We start from the raw sequence: 21,180 nt of genomic DNA, 5'->3' as shown, positions 1-21,180 counted from the left end.
GAGACAATTGCCAAGCACCCCAATTTTGATCATGTGGCCACGGGGCTGCGGCAACAAGGGATGGCGTAACTTTGAGCTGCCCCTAAATGAGCTGCTGTAGGTCGAGGACTGCCTGTGGGCAGCTGGGCCCCTCCAGAGGCTCCTCGGCCAGGGCAGCTCTTCACATGCACCTGGGTGGGGAGGGGCTCGGATAAGAGCCCCCCCCCATGTCTGTGCTGGGACAGAAGCTGACTGCAGTTGCAGGAACCGGGCCTGTCTTGCTTAGTGGAAAGGAGGACCAGGGGATAGCCTTCCAACCTATGAGGGGCTGCCCCAAAGAAGGAGGGTGGGGGTCCTGCCCCCAAAGGCAGATGAAGAAGCAGCGGCTGGAAAGGAGCCACCAGCAGTGAAGGAAGAATCTGCGGTTAGAATCTCCTGCATTGGCTGCCCATTGGCCTCTGGACACGATTCAAAGCCCTACGTGGCATTGGACCATAATACTTGTGGGACCCCCCTCCTGCTGCACGAATCCCAGCGACCGGCCAGGTTCCTCCACAGAGTCGCCCTTCTCTAGGTCCCGTCAACTAGACAATGTCGCTTGGTGGGTCCTAGGGGAAGAGCCTTGTCTGTGGGGGGCCCGGCCCTCTGGAATCAGGACCCCCCCGGAGATTCATACTGCCCCGACCCTCCTCGCTTTCCCCAAGAGTCTGAAAACCTATTTATGCCGCCATGCTTGAGGTCACTAGACAATCTCCTCTGTCCAATGTTTGTGGCCTCAATCCATTTAGCTCTTTTGGAATGTTTTTCGATTTGTCATTTATATTAATTGGATTTCAGATGTTTTATTGTATATTGTTTTTTGATATGTTGTGAGCCGCCCTGAGTCCATAGAGAAGGTCAGCACACAAGTCCAATAGATAAATAAATCAATAATCAATAATCAAAGAAACAGAGGTTTTCGAGAGGAGGCTGGGCGGCCCCTTGTCTGCAGTGGTGAGCCGGGGGTTGGGCTGGAAGACCCCCAGGGTACCTTCCACCGCCACGGGGCCACCCCACAGGGCCAGGCTGCCAGTCTTTGCAGGCGCTGGGGGGTTCAAGGGCCGGCACCAGCCGTGGAGTGGCCACGCGGCCTTGCAGAGCCCCCGGTGGAAGCAGAGGGCACCTGCCTGCCTGCCTGGGTGCCCACAAGACCCCCGGGTCTGGCACCCGCGGCTCCTTTTGGGCTGGGCTGCTGTCCGCTGCCTCTTCACCTTGTGCCCAGGGAGGGAGGGAGGGAGGGAGGGAGGGAGGGAGGGGGCGGAGGAGGAGGAGGTGGCAGCTGGCATTGGTGCCTGTCACTCCACACAGCCCGGAGAGGGAGAATCTGAGCACGAGGGGGGGCTTTCCTCTGCCTCCCGAAAGATGGGGGGGCCACGAGACTCCTCACCGGGCATCCCTGGTCTGGGCCGAGGGGTCCAGCACGTCCAGAGGCGCCAGGGGGTCCCTCTGCCTGCCCCAAAGAACGGCAGAGGAGGTGAAGGCTCTGTCACGGGGGGGGGACCTTCCTGAAAAGACTGGGCTGCCCTGGGACTGGCCTGAGGGGGGAGGGTCTCCTACACTGGCCGGTGGGGGGCTGGGCTAGATGACCTGCAGGGTCCCTTCCGACCCTAATAAGGGAATGAAATAAGTGGGGCACCCGCTAGAGCCCCAGAGAGAGCCACCAAGGATGGGGCAAGGAGAACAAGGGGCCTCCTGGGGGAGGAAGAGGCCCCGGCAGCCCCCCTCCTGCCCCTCCCCAGCCTCCCTCCTCCCCCTCCCTCCCTCCCTCCCTCCATGGGGCGGTGGGGGTGGGCATGGTTGGGACTCCTTTGGCACCAGTGGTTAGAGTGCAGCCCTGCAGGGTCCTTCAGCTAACCGCCAGCTGTAGTTCAGTGGTTCAAATCCCACCACCGGCTCTAGGTGGACTCAACCTTCCGTCCTTCCCAGGTGGGTCAAATGAGGACCCAGATGGTTGGGGGGCAGAGGCTGACCCTCTGTCAACCGCCTAAAGGGGGCTGGAAAAGCACCAGGAGGCGGCATAGAAGTCTAAGTGCGGTTGCTCTCTTTGCAAAACGCTGCCACCAAGCAGGCTTCCTCCAGTGGGGGGCGTGGGGGGGGGGCACGTGCCAGGCTCAGGGAGAATTCACGCCTCGCCTCCCCTTGCCGGAGGAGCCCGGAGTGTCACTCTCCATTGTGTCTCACTCCGCCTGCCACCTTGTCACGTTTCCCGCGCAGGGGCTGCCTGTGCCCCACTGGGCCCTCCAGTGCTGCCCCACACAGCCCCTCCCTCCAGAAGGGGGCGGCTTCCCCTGCCTGGCTTTGGGATGGGGCTCTCTCCCTCCCTCCCTCCCTTCCAGAGGGGCCCTGGGCATCGGATCAGAATCAGAATCGGATCCTGCTGTGCGAGAGCAACGGGGGGGGGGGGGCGCCCTGGGGGGGGGGCTCCTCTCAGGCCAAAATGGGTCGTCTTGAGGTACTTCAGGTGACAGGCGTATGACTGCTTAGGTCGAGTGCCAGACGTTGGACGAGGGGAACCGTCCAGCCGGCTGCTGTGCCTGTAGGGAGGGGTCACCCGTTAGGCTTTCACCCAGGAATGTCACCTCCCGCGTGGCCGTGCAGAGGCTCCGCGCTTCCTAGGCATTTACTCCTTGGTGTAAGATCTTTGCTGGCTGCCTCCCTGCGTCTCCATCCCCTGCTCTGCCCCAGTTCGTGCCCTGCTTTCCTTCCTTCCGCCCAGTGGCTCCGAGTGCCCCCCAGGCCTGGTCCTTGCCCGTTTGGCCGTGGCTGGCCAGGGGGAGGCAGGGCCCTTGTGCACCCGAGAGGGTCTGAGGGGGGGGCTCCGTTTTGAGGATCCCCATTGTGCTGATCAGGCTAATTGTCGTTCCTTCACCTCATCTGTGGGCTGAGCTGGTTTTTAGCCGTGCATAAAATGTGCGGGGTGCATTTATCAGGAGGAAACACGGGCAGAAGAGGTTTGAACTCTTTCCTCCCTGGCTGAGGTCCTGGGGTCCATCCTGGCTCTGTCTGAAGTTGGGTAGAAGCTCCCGGAGTTTCTGGAGGGTCAGTTCCGGGCAAAATAAAACCCTGGGGAAGGAACGATCCAGCAGTGTGCAGCAGCAGGAGCGAAAAAGGCCCCTACAATCCTAAATTGCATTGACAGATCTAGGACTACGGAGGTGCTAGCACTACTTTATAAAGCCTTAGTTAGACCACACCTCGAGTGCTGTGTTCAGTTTTGGTCACCAGACTAGAAAAAAGACATTGAGACTCGTGCGAAAGGGCAGAAGAGAGCAACCAGGAGGATCAGGGGGCTGGAAACTTACGAAGAGAAGTTGCAGGAACTGGACATGGCCAGTCTAGCAAAGAGAAGGACCAGGGGAGACACGATAGCAGTGTTCCCAATACTTGAGGGGCTGCCCCAGAGAGGAAGGAGGGGGTCAGGCTGTCTTCCAAAGCACCAGAAGGCCAGACTAGGAGCAACGGATGGAAGCTGACCAAGGAGCGATTCAATCTGGAAACAAGGAGGAACTTTCTGGCCGTGAGAGTGATCAACCGGTGGAACAGAAGTTGCCTGGAGATGTTGTGCGCACTCCAACACTTGAGACTTTCTGAAGTAGACCCAGAGACAGGGTTTTGAGCAATCGGTACTTTTATTCAGCTCAGAGAACAAGTGACAGCTCAGCAAGGCAAAGTGACAATTCAGCGAGTACCGACTGACTCTGCCTGGAGAAACCGCTCCTTTTATATATTTGCGGTTCCCGCCAAAGCTAGAGCCGGCCGCATCTGAGCCAATCAGGAGCGACTTCCTGCTTGGGCTCAGACAGCGCTGAAAGAGGAACAAACTATTTACAGAGTTACAAGGTAGCCATTACAGGATACAACACTTTCGAAGGGGAGACGGGACTGTGTTGTTTTTGGCTTCAGGCCAGAGCAGTGGGAGTTGTCTGTTTATAGAAGACCAATCTGGCTGCAGGACGGGTCAGACAGCGAATCAGAGTCAGAGACAGGGAGCAGGAAGGGACAGCAGAGACAGAGAGGGGAATGTATTCAGCCAGCCCTCCAGCCAGAGGTTCCTTGGAATCAGAAGGGGGAAAATTAATGAATAACCCTATTCTGAATGCTTGGGTGCGGACAATGTTGGGAAGGCAGGAGCAGCTGCGCAAGCATAGAAACAAATGATTGAACACAGCAGATAAGACTTAATGACACTGCTGAAACCTTGAAAAAAAAAGGGATGGTAGGAGTGAGCTGTGTGGGAGATTATCCTTTGAGCTTTGGAGAGAGACATTGATGCATTGTGGTTTCATTTTGGTTTTTTGGATTTCTGTGAATTTTCTGACACTTTGTCTGAAAGTACCGTGTGGAAGCTGGCTGAAGCATAGACATCAGAGAGTTATTGTTAATGGCGAGTATTCTGAGCAGAGACAGGTTACAAGCGGTGTGCCACAAGGGTCTGTTCTGGGTCCTATTCTTTTTAATATGTTTGTGAGTGACATAGGGAAAGGTTTGGTAGGGAAGGTTTGCCTATTTGCTGATGACTCTAAAGTGTGCAATAGGGTTGATATTCCTGGAGGGGTCTGTAATATGGTAAATGATTTAGCTTTACTAGATAAATGGTCAAAGCAATGGAAACTGCAGTTTAATGTTTCCAAATGTAAAATAATGCATTTGGGGAAAAGGAATCCTCAATCTGAGTATTGTATTGGCAGTTCTGTGTTAGCAAATACTTCAGAAGAAAAGGATTTAGGGGTAGTGATTTCTGACAGTCTCAAAATGGGTGAGCAGTGTGGTCGGGCGGTAGGAAAAGCAAGTAGGATGCTTGGCTGCATAGCTAGAGGTATAACAAGCAGGAAGAGGGAGATTATGATCCCGCTATATAGAATGCTGGTGAGACCCCATTTGGAATACTGTGTTCAGTTCTGGAGACCTCACCTACAAAAAGATATTGACAAAATTGAATGGGTCCAAAGACGGGCTACAAGAATGGTGGAAGGTCTTAGAGCATAAAACGTATCAGGAAAGACTTCATGAACTCCATCTGTAGAGTCTGGAGGACAGAAGGAAAAGGGGGGACATGATCGAAACATTTAAACATATTAAAGGGTTAAATAAGGTCCAGGAGGAAAGTGTTTTTAATAGGAAAGTGAACACAAGAACAAGGGGGCACAATCTGAAGTTAGTTGGGGGAAAGATCAGAAGCAACGTGAGGAAATATTTTTTACGGAAAGAGTAGTAGATCCTTGGAACAAACTTCCAGCAGACGTGGTAGATAAATCCACAGTAAATGAATTTAAACATGCCTGGGATAAACATATATCCATCCTAAGATAAAATACAGAAAATAGTATAAGGGCAGACTAGATGGACCATGAGGTCTTTTTCTGCCGTCACACTTCTATGTTTCTATGTTTCTATGTGGACTTGAGTGAGCAACTGTGACCTGGACTCAGTATTGCTTTTGCCTTAACAGAGGCGTACAGCCCTCTGTATATAAAGGAAACCTTTTTGTTTTATTATTACAAGTTGTGTGTTTATTACTTTGCTCCTGGGTGGCTAGAGGCCAGGCAGAACAGACTGCCATTTGTGTAGGGAGTCCTGTTTGACCTACAAATCCCTTTCAACTCTAAGAAACAAACAAAAATAAATACTGTACAAACTCCAGGTGGCCTTTGGGGCAGCTTCTGGCTCTGGCCTGCAGGGGGCTCCAGAGGAGCAGAAGGGGTGGGGTGGACTGGGCTGGCTGGGCTAATGCCAGACTCAGCTGGTAGGCGACTAGCCCTGCGTGACCCTCTGGCCTTCCCTCCACAGGGGCTTCCAGCCGGCGGAGACTCACCCCGAGGCCAATGTGGTACTTCCTCCTGCTGCTGCTGCTGCTGCTGTGCCTGTGCCCACCGCCGGGCTCTGCGATGCCCCCGCCCGCCTCCCAGCCTGAGCCCGGCCCCTCCCTCACCCCGCCTGCAACCCCCACCCCACCGCCCAGCCACAGCGAAGCCCCTGCCCTGCGCCTGAACCTGGGCCTCAACTTCCAGGTGAAGGTGCGCAGCCAGGGGAAGGGGATGCCCCACCAGGGGCCCGATAGAGCTGCCACCCCCCACCCGGCCGCCCCTGCCCCGCAGCCGCCCCGACGCCCCCGCCCGTTCGCCAGCCGAGGCCCCGGGAGGCCCCACCAGCACTGCTCCAGCTGAAGAAGAGCCCTTTGCGGGTCCCACGTCCGGAGCGAGCAACGCCTCCTCCTCCTCCTCGGCGCACGCCTCTCCGGCTCACCACTCGTCCGCGACCCCCCTCCGACCCCGGGAGCAGAGCAGCCAGCTGGAGGTCCAGGTGGACATCGGCCTGAGTGCCGGGCTGGGCCAAGAGCGGGGCGCGGTGCTCGGCGGCGGTGGCAGTCTCCTCCCAGCGCTGGCCGATGCCTTGGGGATGGCTGGCCAAGGCGGGGGTCCAGGTGAGTATTGGCGAAGACCCCGGGGAGGCGCCGGGTGGGAGGGTGCGCAAAGGCCGGTCCCGAAAAGGCTCCGAAGGGCGAGCCCAAGAGGCCGTGCCGGCCAGGTCCCGTGAGGGTCCCTGCGGGAACGGCTGGACCCCCACCAGGCGCCGGGCGAAGTGGAGCGGCGTCTCTGGCCCCGTCCATGGAGCGGGGAGGGGGAAGCCCGGATGACCCCTGCGGCTCCTTCTGATGCTCTGTGGGCACTGCTCCTTCAACAGGTCTGTTCGGCTTCACTCTGCCGCCTGAGCTGTGGAAGCCCCCCGAGTGGAACGTCACGGGGAGCCCTGCGGGAGAATCCCAGGACCCACTAGCCACTGCTGGAGGGACCCCGGAGTCCGGAGGTAAGAGCATAGGGGGGGGGGCCGCAAGCTGCGCTAGGGGCCCCCTCCCTCCCACTTTGCCTCTTGTGTGGGGCTTCTCCTGGCTGTCCGCCTGGAGGGGGAGGGTCTCCCCCAGGAAGGAAGGAAAGAAAGGGAAGGAAGGAAGGAAGGAAGGAAGGAAGGAAAGGAAGGAAGGAAAGGAAGGAAAGGAAGGAAAGGAAGGAAAGGAAGGAAAGGAAGGAAAGGAAGGAAGGAAAGGAAGGAAAGGAAGGAAAGGATGATGACACCTGATGAAGTGGACAAGGCCATCGGAGCTGTGAGTTCCGCCACCTGTTTACTGGATCCGTGTCCCTCCTGGTTGGTTTCGGCCAGCAGGGAGGTGACACGGAGCTGGGCCCAGGAGATTACCAACGCTTCCTTGGGGAGGGGAGTTTTTCCATCACTCTATAAAGAAGCACTTGTGCGCCCCCTCCTCAAGAAGCCCTCCCTGGACCCAGCCGTACTTAACAACTATCGTCCAGTCTCCAACCTTCCCTTTATGGGGAAGGTTGTCGAGAAGGTGGTGGCACTCCAGCTCCAGCGGTCCTTGGAAGAAGCCGATTATCTAGGTCCCCAGCAGTCGGGTTTCAGGCCCGGTTACAGCACGGAAACCGCTTTGGTCGCGTTGATGGATGATCTCTGGCGGGCCCGGGACAGGGGTTTATCCTCTGTCCTGGTGCTCCTTGACCTCTCAGCGGCTTTCGATACCATCGACCATGGTATCCTTCTGCACCGGCTGGAGGGGTTGGGAGTGGGAGGCACTGTCCTTCAGTGGTTCTCCTCCTACCTCTCTGGCCGGTCGCAGTCGGTGTTAGTGGGGGGCCAGAGGTCGACTCCTAGGTTTCTCCCTTGTGGGGTGCCTCAGGGGTCGGTCCTCTCCCCCCTGCTATTCAACATCTACATGAAACCGCTGGGCGAGGTCATCCAAGGACATGGGGTGAGGTATCATCAATATGCGGATGATACCCAGCTTTACATCTCCACCCCATGCCCAGTCAACGAAGCGGTGGAAGTGATGTGCCGGTGCCTGGAGGCTGTTGGGGCCTGGATGGGTGTCAACAGACTCAAGCTCAACCCGGATAAGACTGAGTGGCTGTGGGTTCTGCCTCCCAAGGACAATCCCATCTGTCCGTCCATCACCCTGGGGGGGGGAATTATTGACCCCCTCAGAGAGGGTCCGCAACTTGGGCGTCCTCCTCGATCCACAGCTCACATTAGAACAACATCTTTCAGCTGTGGCGAGGGGGGCGTTTGCCCAGGTTCGCCTGGTGCACAAGTTGCGGCCCTATCTGGACCGGGACTCATTGCTCACAGTCACTCAGGCCCTCATCACCTCGAGGTTCGACTACTGTAATGCTCTCTACATGGGGCTACCTTTGAAAAGTGTTCGGAAACTTCAGATCGTGCAAAATGCAGCTGCGAGAGCAGTCATGGGCCTACCTAGGTACGCCCATGTTTCACCATCACTCCGCAGTCTGCATTGGTTGCCGATCAATTTCCGGTCACAATTCAAAGTGTTGGTTATGACCTTTAAAGCCCTTCATGGCATCGGACCAGAATATCTCCGAGACCGCCTCCTGCCGCACGAATCCCAGCGACCGATTAGGTCCCACAGAGTGGGCCTTCTCCGGGTCCCGTCAACTAAACAATGTCGGTTGGCGGGCCCCAGGGGAAGAGCCTTCTCTGTGGTGGCCCCGGCCCTCTGGAACCAACTCCCCCCGGAGATTAGAACTGCCCCTACTCTTCCTGCCTTCCGTAAACTCCTTAAAACCCACCTTTGCCGTCAGGCATGGGGGAACTGAAACATCTCCCCCTGGGCACGTTTAATTTATGCATGGTATGTCTGTGTGTGTGACTGTTAGCATATGGGTTTTTTTAAATATTTAAATATTTTAAATTTGTCTGATTGCTTATGATTTGTTTTTACATGTTGTGAGCCGCCCCGAGTCTTCGGAGAGGGGCGGCATACAAATCTAAGTAATAAATAAATAAATAAATAAATAAATAAATAAATAAGGGAAGGAAGGAAGGAAAGGAAAGAAGGAGGGAAGGAAGGGAAGGAAGGGAAGGAAGGGAAGGAAGGAAGGAAAGGAAAGAAGGAAGGAAGGGAAGGAAGGAAAGGAAAGAAGGAAGGAAGGAAGGAAGGAAGGAAGGAAGGAAGGGAAGGAAGGAAAGGAAAGAAGGAAGGAAGGAAGAAAGGGAAGGAAGGAAAGGAAAGGAAGGAAGGGAAGGAAGGAAAGGAAAGAAGGAAGGAAGGAAGGAAGGAAGGGAAGGAAGGAAAGGAAAGGAAAGGAAAGGAAGGAAGGAATGAAAGGAAGGAAGGAAAGGAAGGAAGGAAGGGAGGGAAGGAAGGAAAGAAGGAAGGAAGGAAAGGAAAGGAAGGAAGGAAAGGAAGGAAGGAAGGGAAGGAAGGAAAGGAAAGAAGGAAGGAAGGAAGGAAAGGAAGGAAAGGGAAGGAAGGAAGGAAGGAAAGGAAGGAAGGAAAGGAAGGAAAGGAAGGAAAGGGAAGGAAGGAAAGGAAGGAAAGGAAGGAAGGAAGGGAAGGAAGGAAAGGAAAGAAGGAAGGAAGGAAGGGAAGGAAGGAAGGAAGGGAAGGAAGGAAGGAAAGGAAAATGCCTATTCACAAGAAGGGCAGTAGAGAAGAAGCTGGTAACTACAGGCCAGTTAGCTTGACATCAGTTGTAGTTAAAATGATGGAGACTCTACTCAAAAAGAGGATAAATCAGCATCTAAAAAACAATAACTTATTGGACCCAAATCAGCATGGCTTTACTGAACGCAAATCGTGTCAGACTAATCTCATTGATTTCTTTGACTATGTCACAAAGGTGTTGGATGAAGGTGGTGCCGTGGATATTGCCTACCTGGACTTCAGCAAAGCTTTTGATACGGTTCCACATAAAGAGCTGATAGATAAATTAGTGATGATTGGACTTAATCCCTGGATAGTTCAATGGATTTCAAGCTGGCTGAAGCGTAGACATCAGAGAGTTATTGTTAATGGCGAGTATTCTGAGCAGAGACAGGTTACAAGCGGTGTGCCACAAGGGTCTGTTCTGGGTCCTATTCTTTTTAATATGTTTGTGAGTGACATAGGGGAAGGTTTGGTAGGGAAGGTTTGCCTATTTGCCGATGACTCTAAAGTGTGCAATAGGGTTGATATTCCTGGAGGGGTCTGTAATATGGTAAATGATTTAGCTTTACTAGATAAATGGTCAAACCAATGGAAACTGCAGTTTAATGTTTCCAAATGTAAAATAATGCACCTGGGGAAAAGGAATCCTAAATCTGAGTATTGCATTGGCAGTTCTGTGTTAGCAAAAACTTCAGAAGAGAAGGATTTAGGGGTAGTGATTTCTGACAGTCTCAAAATGGGTGAACAGTGCAGTCAGGCGGTAGGGAAAGCAAGTAGGATGCTTGTCTGCATAGCTAGAGGTATAACAAGCAGGAAGAGGGAGATTATGATCCCGCTATATAGAATGCTGGTGAGACCACATTTGGAATACTGTGTTCAGTTCTGGAGACCTCACCTACAAAAAGATATTGACAAAATTGAACGGGTCCAAAGACGGGCTACAAGAATGGTGGAAGGTCTTAAGTATAAAACGTATCAGGAAACACTTAATGAACTCAATCTGTATAGTCTGGAGGACAGAAGGAAAAGGGGGGACATGATCGAAACATTTAAATATATTAAAGGGTTAAATAAGGTTCAGGAGGGAAGTGTTTTTCATAGGAAAGTGAACACAAGAACAAGGGGACACAATCTGAAGTTAGTTGGGGGAAAGATCAAAAGCAACATGAGAAAATATTATTTTACTGAAAGAGTAGTAGATCCTTGGAACAAACTTCCAGCAGACGTGGTAGATAAATCCACAGTAACTGAATTTAAACATGCCTGGGATAAACATATATCCATCCTAAGATAGAATACAGAAAATAGTATAAGGGCAGACTAGATGGACCATGAGGTCTTTTTCTGCCGTCAGACTTCTATGTTTCTATGTTTCTATGAAAGAAGGAAGGAAGGGAAGGAAGGAAGGAAAGGAAAGGAAATAAGGAAGGAAGGAAGGAAGGGAAGGAAGGAAGGAAAGGAAAGAAGGAAGGAAGGAAGGGAAGGAAGGAAAGGAAAGGAAGGAAGGAAAGGAAGGAAAGGAAAGAAGGAAGGAAGGAAGGAAGGAAGGGAAGGAAGGGAAGGAAAGAAGGAAGGAAGGAAGGAAGGAAGGGAAGGAAAGGAAAGGAAGGAAGGAAGGAAGGGAAGGAAGGAAGGAAGGAAGGAAGGAAGGAAAGGAAGGAAGGAAAGGAAGGAAGGAAAGGAAGGAAGGGAAGGAAGGAAAGGAAAGAAGGAAGGAAGGAAAGGAAAGGAAGGAAGGAAGGAAAGGAAGGAAGGAAGGGAAGGAAGGAAAGGAAAGAAGGAAGGAAGGAAAGGAAAGGAAGGAAGGAAGGAAGGGAAGGAAGGAAAGGAAAGAAGGGAGGGAGGGAGGGAGGGAGGGAGGGAGGGAAGGAAGGAAGACGTTAGAAAGCATAGGGGAAAAAATAACCCCCATATTCCCTGGAGCAGTCACAGGTGTCCTTAAAGCCACTTCCTGGGCACTGAATGAATGAGGGGCCCCCCTGAGTCTTCAGAGAGGGGGGCATACAAATCTAATAAAACTTAAACTTCTGCCCGGATTCAATTCCACAAAGTGCCTGGTCATTTTTACTCATGTTTAGCCAAAAGTCATAAAAACAAAGCTGTGGATGTGACCGTTGGTGCAGGTTCTTCCTCCTCCCCCTGCCCCCTCCGGACTCTGTGCATAGACTGCCCCCCTCGTTGCATCCCGGGGCCTCTCCTGACCCACTGTCCTAGTAAGAGGAATTCTGCCTGCCAGTTCTAAATTGATTTGGATCATCATCATCATCATCATCACCATCATCGCTTTTTCAGAGCTAGGTGACCAAATGTCCCTCCAGGCTTTTTAGCTTCCCAGGAACAATTCTAGGGGGATTTTGGTGGACAGCCCAGCAGACACCCCTGGACCTCCTGCCCCTCAGTGGCTTTGCACCCCCATATTTTGGGGGGAGGGGGAATTGGGGGGGGGGCTGCTCGCCATGCAGGCATTTCCTGAGGAGGAGGAGGAGGAATGTCCAGGTAGCCCAGGCGAGAGCAGCATAACCTGAAAGCTTCCGAAGGCTCGGGGGGGGAGGGGGGGCTCAGCCTTTCCATGCAACGTCTCCTGCTGGAGTGGGGTGGGCTGTGCTTGTGGCTGCCTGGAAGCAGGGCGTCCAAGTGAGGTGGGGGTGGGGGCAGGAGCCGCAGCCAAAGCCCTTTCGGCATCGGCCCCAGCAGCCCTGGGCACCAGGAGGCCAGAAGGGGCCCGGCCTGCACTTTGGGCCTCCCCCTTCCCGTGTCTCGATATCTCCCTTGGCCTCGTTGCCCTCAAACATCCCCCCTGGTTCTGCCAGGGGGGGGGAAGAATTTAGAAGAACCTCGGATTGAGATTCCTGGAAGACCGGATGCTGGTTTATTTAGAAGGGAGCTGCAGCTGCCCATCTCAAGCCCATCCCTCTGGGGAGGGGGCCACGCGTGCCGAGGCAAAATCAAAACCCACAACCCAGGCAAACAATCCGGTCCGAGGACATGGCAGGTGGGGCACCGCCTGGCAGCAGGCAGCCTCCTAATGGGCAGGCGGGCACAGGTCCCCCACCGAAGGAAGCGGCTGCCCTTCTGCTGAGCCCCCCAGGAGCCTCCCTCCCCCTGGACGATGGGTGCCAAGGGACGTCAGCATCAAGAGAGGCAGCCGGTGCCACCTGAGGTGCCCAGAGCGGGCAGAGGGGGCCCACCGGCAGCCCTGTCACTGCAGGGAGGAGCTGTCTGGTGAGCAGCCTGATGGAGGATGGCAGGTCCGACGGCAGGGGGGGGGGCTCCAAGGCGGGGGGGGATGAGGGAGCTTCTTCTGCGCAGCGGCTTCTGGCGTGACAGGGGGGGAGGGACGAGGCAGGCCAGATACCTGCGGCTGAGCAGGATTGTCCTTCCTGTAGCCTCCTAGGTGACCTTCCAGGGAGGGAGGGAGGGAGGCCTCTCCCCCAAGTTCCCTGGGCCGCTCCGATGGGGGGCGGAGAGGAGGTTCTGTGACTCAATTGGAGAGATGTGGCTGGAGGTTCCGTGGGCGGCTTCCATTGCCAGAAGCGCCTGGCAACCTTGGAACACAAAGTGTGTTTCAGAACCTGCTTTACTGGGCACTCTCCGACCGGGAGCGATGGACGCCACCAGCAAGCCCCACCGGATCCCTCCTGAGATGGGGATCTATGCTGAAAAGCACAACGTCTTCCAGATCATGCAGGGCCTTCTGGAGGCCCTCCTGGTGTCCCGGCCGGCCAACCCCATTGACTTCATGATAGAACACCTCAAGAAGGACAACGAGGAGGTGCCCAAGGTCTTCATTGTGGGAGCCCCGGCTTCCGGCAAGACCACCATCTCCCGCTGGATTTGCAAGCACCTGAGCGCCGTCTACCTCAGCCCCAAGGATCTGGTGCACAGCAAGGTACTGAGGAGGGCCAGGGAGGCTGCGGCGTACCAGGCACGCAGGGAGCCCGTCCCCGATGAGCTGTGGGCTTCCCTGCTGCAGGAGCGCATGGGCGACGTGGACTGCGAGAGCTTGGGCTGGGTGGTGGACGGCTTCCCCCAGACCCGGAGACAGGCCCTGGAGCTCCAGACGCTGGGCGTCCTTCCCCGGCACGTGGTGGTCCTTTATGCCCCGGACAGCGTGCTGATCGAGAGGAACCTGGGGAAGTGCGTGGACCCCTTCACCCAGGAGGTCTACCACACTACCTTTGACTGGCCGCTCGACTTTAACGTGCAGAGCCGCCTGGTGAAGCCGGAGGACAGCTCAGAGCAGGCCACCGCCCGGCGGCTTCTTGAGAACCACCGCAACATCCCCGGCATCATCCAGACCTACCAGGATTGCCACAAGGCCATCAACGCCGACCAGCCCTGTGTCGACGTCTTTGCCCAGGCACTCAATTTCGTGCAGAGCCGTCCGCGCACCAACGCCCCCTTCACGCCCCGCGTCCTGCTCCTGGGGCCCCCAGGCAGCGGCAAGAGCCTGCAGGCCGCTCTGCTCTCTCAGAAGTACGGGGTGGTCAACGTCTTCTTTGGGGACCTCGTGCGGGAGAAGGTGGCTGGTGACTCGGCCATGGGCGAACTCATCCGGCCCTCTTTGGAGAGCGGCTACCCCGTGAAGGACGACGTGGCCCTGCACATCCTGCAGGAGCGGCTGGGGCAGGCCGACTGCCTCGCCTATGGGTGGGTCCTCCACGGCTTCCCCCGCGACGTGGACCAGGCGCTGCTCTTCCGGAGGATCGGGGTGGAGCCCAACCGAATCTTCTTCCTCAACCTGCCCACTGAGGTGGGGCTGCAGCGCCTCTGCCAGCGGGCCACCGACCCTGCCACTGGGGAGAGGTACCACACCACCTACAAGCCGCCTGTGGAAGAGGCGGTCCACCAGCGCCTGCGCCGGCACCCCAGGGATGACCCCCTCCAGGTGGAGAGGAAGACTGAAATCTACACCCGCCATCTGGCCGACCTGGAGGAGCACTACGAGAACTCCATCTGCCTCAACGCCGACCAGGACCCCTACACCGTCTTTGAGTACATCGAGAGCTGCCTGGTCAAGCCCCTGCCCGTCTGCAAGCTGTAAGACACACACACGCACACACACGGCTTTGCCAGCAGGGCCCTGGCATCAGGCAGCCTGGACGGGGAAGGGAGGGGAGGGGAGGGCGCTAAGTGCTAACGAGAGAATAAAAATATTTTGTTTTCCTCTGGAAAATCCGTCTCTGCTTCTCCTTTGCCTGCTCCTCCTCCTGCGAGTCGCTGCTCTCCGTGCCCCCCCCGTCAATTGGCAGCAGGCCGGGGGGGGGGGCAGAAGAGAGAGAGTGCCCCATTCTGGCTGCCTCCCTTGGGATGCTTCCTCTGCCCCCTCCGTGGATCACAGTGGCATTTTTGGACACCGGCCAGAGCAATTAGCCTCCAGGAAGCCTTAGAGGCAGCTGCCCATCAGCAGAGCCTGGTCCAGGTGGGGCGGTTTCTGCCCAGTTGACAGGGAAGGAATGGGGCTGAATCACAGCAGGGAGCATCCCCTCTGCCCCCCCCGCAGCCCCCTTTCCTGATTTTGTAGAGGGAGGGGCTAGTAACCACAGAAAAGCTGGAACCGTTTTCCACATTTGCCCTGTCTCCCCACAGCCCTGTCAGAGGTCCCGGCTGCCCCAGAGAGAAGCTGCCGTGGCTCAGTGGTTAGAGTGCAGCCCTGCCAGCTGCCTCTGCTGATCCCGGCTGCCGGCAGATCGAATCTCACCAGGCTCCAGGTCGAATCAGCCTGACGGGTCAAATGAGGACCCAGATTGTTGGGGGCAAGAGGCTGATTCTCTGTCGACCACTTAGAGGGGGCTGGCAAATAAGTCTCAATGCTCTTGCTTGTCCTTGGGGGACATGGGGGGGGGGGGAGGCTGGCTGGTGTGGAATTCTCGGCCCAACCCGAGAGAGGCCGGAAGGGGTTTTTAGCCAGGCCCTCTTCTTCTGCCTTCTGGGGCATCTGTTCCGATAATGGGGGGTTTGCTCTGCCCTCCAATCCCGGGGTGATGGGGGAGGCTGGATGCTTTTGAGGGCCCCGGGGGGACAGGCAGGCCAGGCCCCTTGCCCCCAATAAACAGAATAACGGGGGTGGAAGGGACCCTGGGGGTCTTCTAGTAGTTCAAACAGGAGACCCCCCACCATTCTGGACAAAGGGCCACCCGACCTCTTCACTGAGACCGTCCACCTGAGTGTGGCTGGGAAGATTCCGTGGCTTCAGCGCCTCCACCCTTGACCTGGCATCTGTTCCATGCCAAGGGGATCTCCCCGCCTGGGAGGGTCCCTGCTGGGTCTCCCTGAACAGCCGCTGCTGCCCTGGCCGAGTGGGAACCAGGCCGACCTCTGGAAGGCCAGCGGTGGCTTCGGGGCATCTGTGGCTGGAGAGCCGGCAGAGGAGGCCAGCCAGAGGCCTTGGCCAAAGCAGGAAGGAGTCACTCCTGAAATGAGGAGGGGGGCTGCCCAGGCTCCCTGTTGCAATGTTGGAGCGAAGCAAGAGACGGGGCACCCTAGAGGGCACGGGGGGGGGGGGTGCTCCCTCCAGAGGGCTCTCCAGCCTCCACCCCACTGACTCCCTCTCCCCAAAGCCCCAAGAGGGGCAGCATTCCTGGGCTGGCCGCCTTCACAAAAGCCACGCCCTCTGTCAGGGGGCCCCACCTGCTTGCCCCCTGCAGTGACCATAGGCGTGGGGTCCCAGGAGGGGAAGGAACCCAGGGGTCCTCTGGCCCACCCCCGTCCAAGGCAGGAGCACCGCCAAGGCCCGGTCAGCCCCACCAGGCAAGCCAGACCACGGAAGACCCCCATCTGCGGAAAAGAAGCACGGGGGGTCCTTGGCTTCTGACGTTTGGCTTAGCGACTCTTCGACATCCCTGCAGTGTTGGAAAAAGAGCCTCCCACTCGACGGCCGTGGCAGCACCGCTGGGGCCACACGGTCAACATTCAGCCACTGGCTCACCTCGAGGACGCTCTGCCGTGTCCCGGAGTCACGTGGTCCCCTTTGGTGACCACCTGACCAGCGGAGTCAATGGGGGAGCTGCATTCACTTAGTGGTCAGACTGCTGCAGGGATCGGCTGAACCTCTCAGGCAAGGAAGGTCCCAAAACGGAGCCGGACCCCTGTTATCTTGACCAGAGGACCTTTGGGCTCCATCGTGGTCGTAGGTCCAGGACGGCCTATATTTATGATGCAATTCTGAGGTTCCCCTCCCTCCCCCTCCTCCCCCTGGGATCACGTGACCCCCTTTGGGGCAACCCGCTGGTGTTTATAGTCACGTGACCCCCACAATCGAGGATGGTCTCCCTGGAAATCCCTCTTTGCTTCCGGTCACTGTTCACGGGGCCCCTGCAGGGGACGATGGGCAGAAGCCCCCGGGGCCAAGCAGAGCGCCTCCTTCATGGCTGCCACGGCTTGCGATTGTAATTCTGGCCCCTGCTTGTTCTGCCAACCTTGTTCTGTCCAGGAGTTCGATTCTGAGCAGCCCAAGGTCTGTAAAATGAGGACTCAGGGTCACTGAGGGCGAGAGGGGGAACCTAGAAACGGCTTCGGAGGAGAGGGCTGCAGAGCCTTGTGGAGCAGCCTATACATCTCAGTGCTATGGCCATTCTCTTACTTATTCTCTCTCATCTCTCTCTCTCTCCTGTCTATCCATCCATCCATCCATCCATCCATCACCTATCTTATCTTTTATTCATGATTGCTTCCTGATTGCTTATTTGACCCCTACGACAATCATTAAGTGGCATATCTCATGATTCTTGAGAAATCTATATTTTCTTGTATGTCCACTGAGAGCATCTTCACCAAAGACAAATTCCTTGTGTGTCCAATAAAAAATTCTATTCTATATTCTATATTCTATTCTATTTATTGTTTTCTGTCTATCATCATTGATCCTCAAGGGGCCAGTGAGGCCTTGTCTGTCTCCTTACCTGCCCCACTCGGCCCCATTCTGCAGGGGGGGGGACGGGCCATTTCTGAGGCAGGGGGGCAGTCCTGGGGAACTCCCTGCCTGCCTTCTGGGGGCGGCTGCGGTTTCTGCCCCCAAAGAGTGGGTTTATTTATTTATTTTTTATTAATTGGATTTGTATTTCGGTTTTTGGTGGCTTCTCCCAGGAGTTTTGCGCAGCATTCGGCCGTTTCAATGGGGAGGCTTGGCCTGCCCCACCGGCCATTTCTGGGTTACCAGAGGTGCCCCGGCCTCCACTCTGCAGCCCCCCAAGTGGACCTTACTCCGGGTCAGGTTTCCTTCCTGCTCAGCCTCCTGCTTGTCGGCCCAGCTGGTGGGTCACAGCCCTGGAGGGGGGGAGCAGGAGGAGAGGAGCCCCCTCCCCAGTCCTCACTGGTGATCAGTCAGTCGGGCTGCTTCTGGTGCTGGAGGGCTACACTGGGGCTGGGCTGGGGCACCTCCCTGGAGGCTGTTCCTTGGGCAGCTTCTCCCAGCCCACACCTCAGGAGAAGGAGGGGGTGGGGGCTGCTGAGTGGCCAGGCCAGAGGTCCGGAGGGTGGCAAAGGGGCCCCTGTGTTGCTGCAGGTGCCAAGGGGCACTTTGGCATTAAACGGTGAAGCTGTGGAAGGTCAGGAAACCCAAGGAAGCCAAGAAGCCTTTCCAAGCAATTCATTAGGAAGGAGGCTGTGTGGGGCTGACGGCTTTTTAGGTCTTTATGTATTTTATGGCATTGGCGTTTTACTACTGTTATATTTCTTATTGTTTTTGTGCTTGTGATTATTGTTAGCTGCCCTGAGTCCTGTTGGAGTGGGTGGCATATCAATATTGAGGAAGGAAGGAAGGAAGGAAGGAAGGAAAGAAAGAAAGAAAGAAAGAAAGAAAGAAAGAAAGAAAGGAAAATAGCGAGGAAAGGGAAGCCCCAAGGCCAGCCTGGGCCACGCCCCGCAGTTGGTGCACGAGGGCCCAGGAGGGTAGAGGAAAGGGGGCTGCGTGGGGGCGGGAGCAGCTCCTCCCTCCCTGGCCTAACCTCCCTCCCTCCTTTCCTCCCTCCCGTCTTCTCTCCCCAGGACCGGCGGAGTCCAGCGGCAACCCCGCCGCCCCGCAGGGCAGCGAGGAGGCCTTCGTGGCACTGCCTGCCTGCCTGCCCGACCGACCCGACGCCTGCGGCTCCCCCCGGCCGGAGCCCGTCCCGTCCCAGCTGCTGCCCAGCGGGCCCCTCTTCGTGCCGCTGCATTCGGACTGGACGGCGGCGCTGGCCGCTTGGGGGCCGGCTTGGGAAGGCCACGTCTACGGCGCCGGCGCCCTCTTCGCCCTGCTGGCCGCGCTGGCCCTAATGGGGCTCCTGGCGCTGCCCTGCCGCCGCCGCCCCTTGCCCGCCCCCGAGGGCCGCCTGCTGGGCCTGCTACAGCTGCTGCTGCTGGGGGCTGGGGGCGCGCGGGTCGGGCTGCTCTTCTTCGGCCAGGCCGCCGAGGGCCGCGGGCGGCGGGCGCGTCTCCCCGCGCTGGCCGTGCGGCTGCTGCGCGACCTGCCGCTGCCCTGCCTGACCTCGGCCCTGGCTGCCGCCCTGCTGCTCCTCTCGCGCCGCCCACGGGCCAAGCTCTCCGCCCGACCCGGCCTCCGCCCGCCCTGCCTGCTAGCCCTGCTCCTCCTGGGCCACTTCTCGGCCGCGGCGGGCGCCGTGCTGGCGGCGGAGCGGCTGCCGGGACTGCTGCTGGCCTCGCGGGGGCTCTTCGCCCTGCTGGCCGCGCTGCTCTCGGCCGCCCTGCTCGGCTGCTCCTGCCTGGCGCGCGGGGAGGCGGCCCAGATCTACGACCTCCGCAATGGGCCTCCCCCGCCGCCGCCCGCCGCCGCCACCCCCTCGGCCGCCGGCCGCCACTGGAGCCGCGCCGCCCGCGCCGCCTCGCCCGCCGCCGCCTTCGGGCTGCTGAGCGCCGGCCTGCACGCCTACTCGGTGCTGCAGGCGCTGGGCTACGGGCTGCGGCCGGCGCTCTTCGGGCCCTGGCCCTGGTGGGCGCTGCAGCTGGCGTGCCGGCTGTGCGAGGCGGGCGTGGGGCTGCCGCTGGCCGCCTTCGGCCTCTACCTCAGCTGCGGTTGCTCCGCCTGCCGCCCGCGCCACCCGCCCGCCCAGGCCCCGGCGCTGCCCAGCAGCCTCCACTGGGCGCTCTCGCAGCACGAGAAGGCGGGCGCGTGCGGCGACCCCCGGGGCCTCCGCGGCCAGTCCGACTACCTGCCGCTCTGCGCCGCGCCCGCCTGGTCGGTGCTCAGCCTGGCCACGGAAGCGGCGGACCCCACCGCGGACTTCCAGCCGCCCTCGCCCATCGACCTGCGCCGCAGCATCGACGAGGCTCTGTCCAGCGAGGGGCTCCTGCGGGGCAGCGGCGCCTTCTCCGCCTCCAGCCTCCTCTCGCTGGCCTCGGCCCCAGAGCGCCCCCGGGCCCACGCCGCCTCCTGCCTGGAGCTGGCGCTGGCCCCGGCAGAGGGCGACGGGGCGGCCACCCGGCCCTCTTCTCCCGCCAGCCCCGCCGCCGGGCCTTCCCGGAGCCGCGCCAGCTCCCCCGCCTCTTCCCCGGCTGCCGGAGACTCCCCCGAGCCCTCACGGGGGTTCCTGGCCTCGGCGGAGCAGCCCGGAGAGGACGCGGCCCCCACGCCGGAGAAGCCGATGGACGCGAGCCCCCAGGCCGATGCGGTCAGCGTCGGCAGCGACACCATAGATTTATAGCCCCCAGGGATGGAGTCCCGCCCCGAGTTCGAGGTCACTGCGCCGTTGCGGCGGAAGGGCGCCGAGCCTGGTGGCCCCGCTGTCCGGGCGGCCGTGCAGGGGCTTCCCTCCTTGGGCGGGGGTCTCTGGCCCAGCGGGAGGCCTCCGCGCAAAGCGTTCGATTCTTGCCAGCAAAGGGGCCGATTTCTAAACCCCGCCAGGCTCCCCCCCCCGAACCGCCCTCCCGAGCCCCACATCAACTGCTGGGTCAGCAGCGGTTAAAGGCGTTGTGGGAAGCGGAGCGACGTGTCGGGGACTCGGGGTTCGGCCGTTGCCCAGCCCCCCACCCCTGCTAGCGACAAGGCTCGCCCCTCCCCCACCCTCCCCGCTGGGGACCCGGCCGAGGTGACACTGAAATGGAGCCCCCACCCTCACCCCCCCTTCTCGACCTTCAAAGCCAGCAAAAAGAGCGGGAGAATTCCTTCCTTGTCCAGAAGGGAACCGAAGCTCTGGGATTTTATTTAATAAAAGGATTTGATGGAGAAGCTGCCCGCTTTGTGCTCCTCTGCTTGTCCCCCCCCATTCCGGTTACCTGGCTAACTCACTGGGGAAAGAAGGGGGGGGGGCGGCCCGCGGCAGAGGGGGGGTTTCCGCAGGTTCTCATCAGCTCTTGGGAGTCAAGGCCACCTCCGACCGGCCCGGCCCCCACCTGTTCTCTGCCTTCCGAGTCGCAGCTGATGGGGGGGGGGGGGAGTGGGGCGGTAGTGGTTGGTGGCCGAAGGAAATCAGGCCGCCCAAGAATGCTGTGTGGCCAACCGCGCCCAAAGCTGACCAGAGCACAGAACGACTCCAAGGCAGGAAAAGGCGGGGAGAAATTCTGGGCACGGAGACCCTCCCCCTCTTCGCTTTGCTAGGCTGGCGGGGGGGGGGTGGGGGGTGGGTGGAGGCAACGGCCGTGCAGGCCAAGGATGTTGGGCGGGGGATGCAACCCTGAAGGTGGAAAGTTGGGGGTCTGGCTGCCCTTCTGTGCGGGGCTGGTGGTGTGCAGACCCTTGGGAGGGAATTTGGGGAGGGAGCTAACAGGGCCTG

General features: G+C 58.3%; 2 protein-coding genes across 2 annotated transcripts; both read left to right on the top strand.

The window, feature by feature from the left end:
- Window positions 1-1,380: 1,380 nt before the first annotated feature.
- PRRT4 (proline rich transmembrane protein 4) lies at window positions 1,381-20,623 on the top strand. The gene is given in 6 exon segments (XM_070755008.1): window positions 1,381-1,492; window positions 5,806-6,089; window positions 6,091-6,439; window positions 6,700-6,814; window positions 7,432-7,436; window positions 18,461-20,623. Coding segments are annotated over 6 exon segments (2,517 nt in total). The 3' UTR covers window positions 20,113-20,623.
- On the top strand, window positions 13,080-14,519 carry LOC139168859 (adenylate kinase 8-like). The gene has a single exon (XM_070754621.1). It carries the CDS (start codon window positions 13,080-13,082, stop codon window positions 14,517-14,519), a length of 1,440 nt encoding a protein of 479 aa, XP_070610722.1.
- Window positions 20,624-21,180: the final 557 nt, after the last annotated feature.

Source organism: Erythrolamprus reginae, chromosome 6 (assembly GCF_031021105.1).
Source record: "Erythrolamprus reginae isolate rEryReg1 chromosome 6, rEryReg1.hap1, whole genome shotgun sequence".
Lineage (NCBI taxonomy): Eukaryota > Metazoa > Chordata > Lepidosauria > Squamata > Dipsadidae > Erythrolamprus > Erythrolamprus reginae.
This window is presented reverse-complemented; position numbering and strand designations above follow the sequence as displayed.

Coding starts and splice junctions, on each gene's coding strand:
- LOC139168859 (XM_070754621.1), top strand. CDS start 13,080: ATGGACGCCACCAGCAAGCCCCACCGGATCCCTCCTGAGATGGGGATC.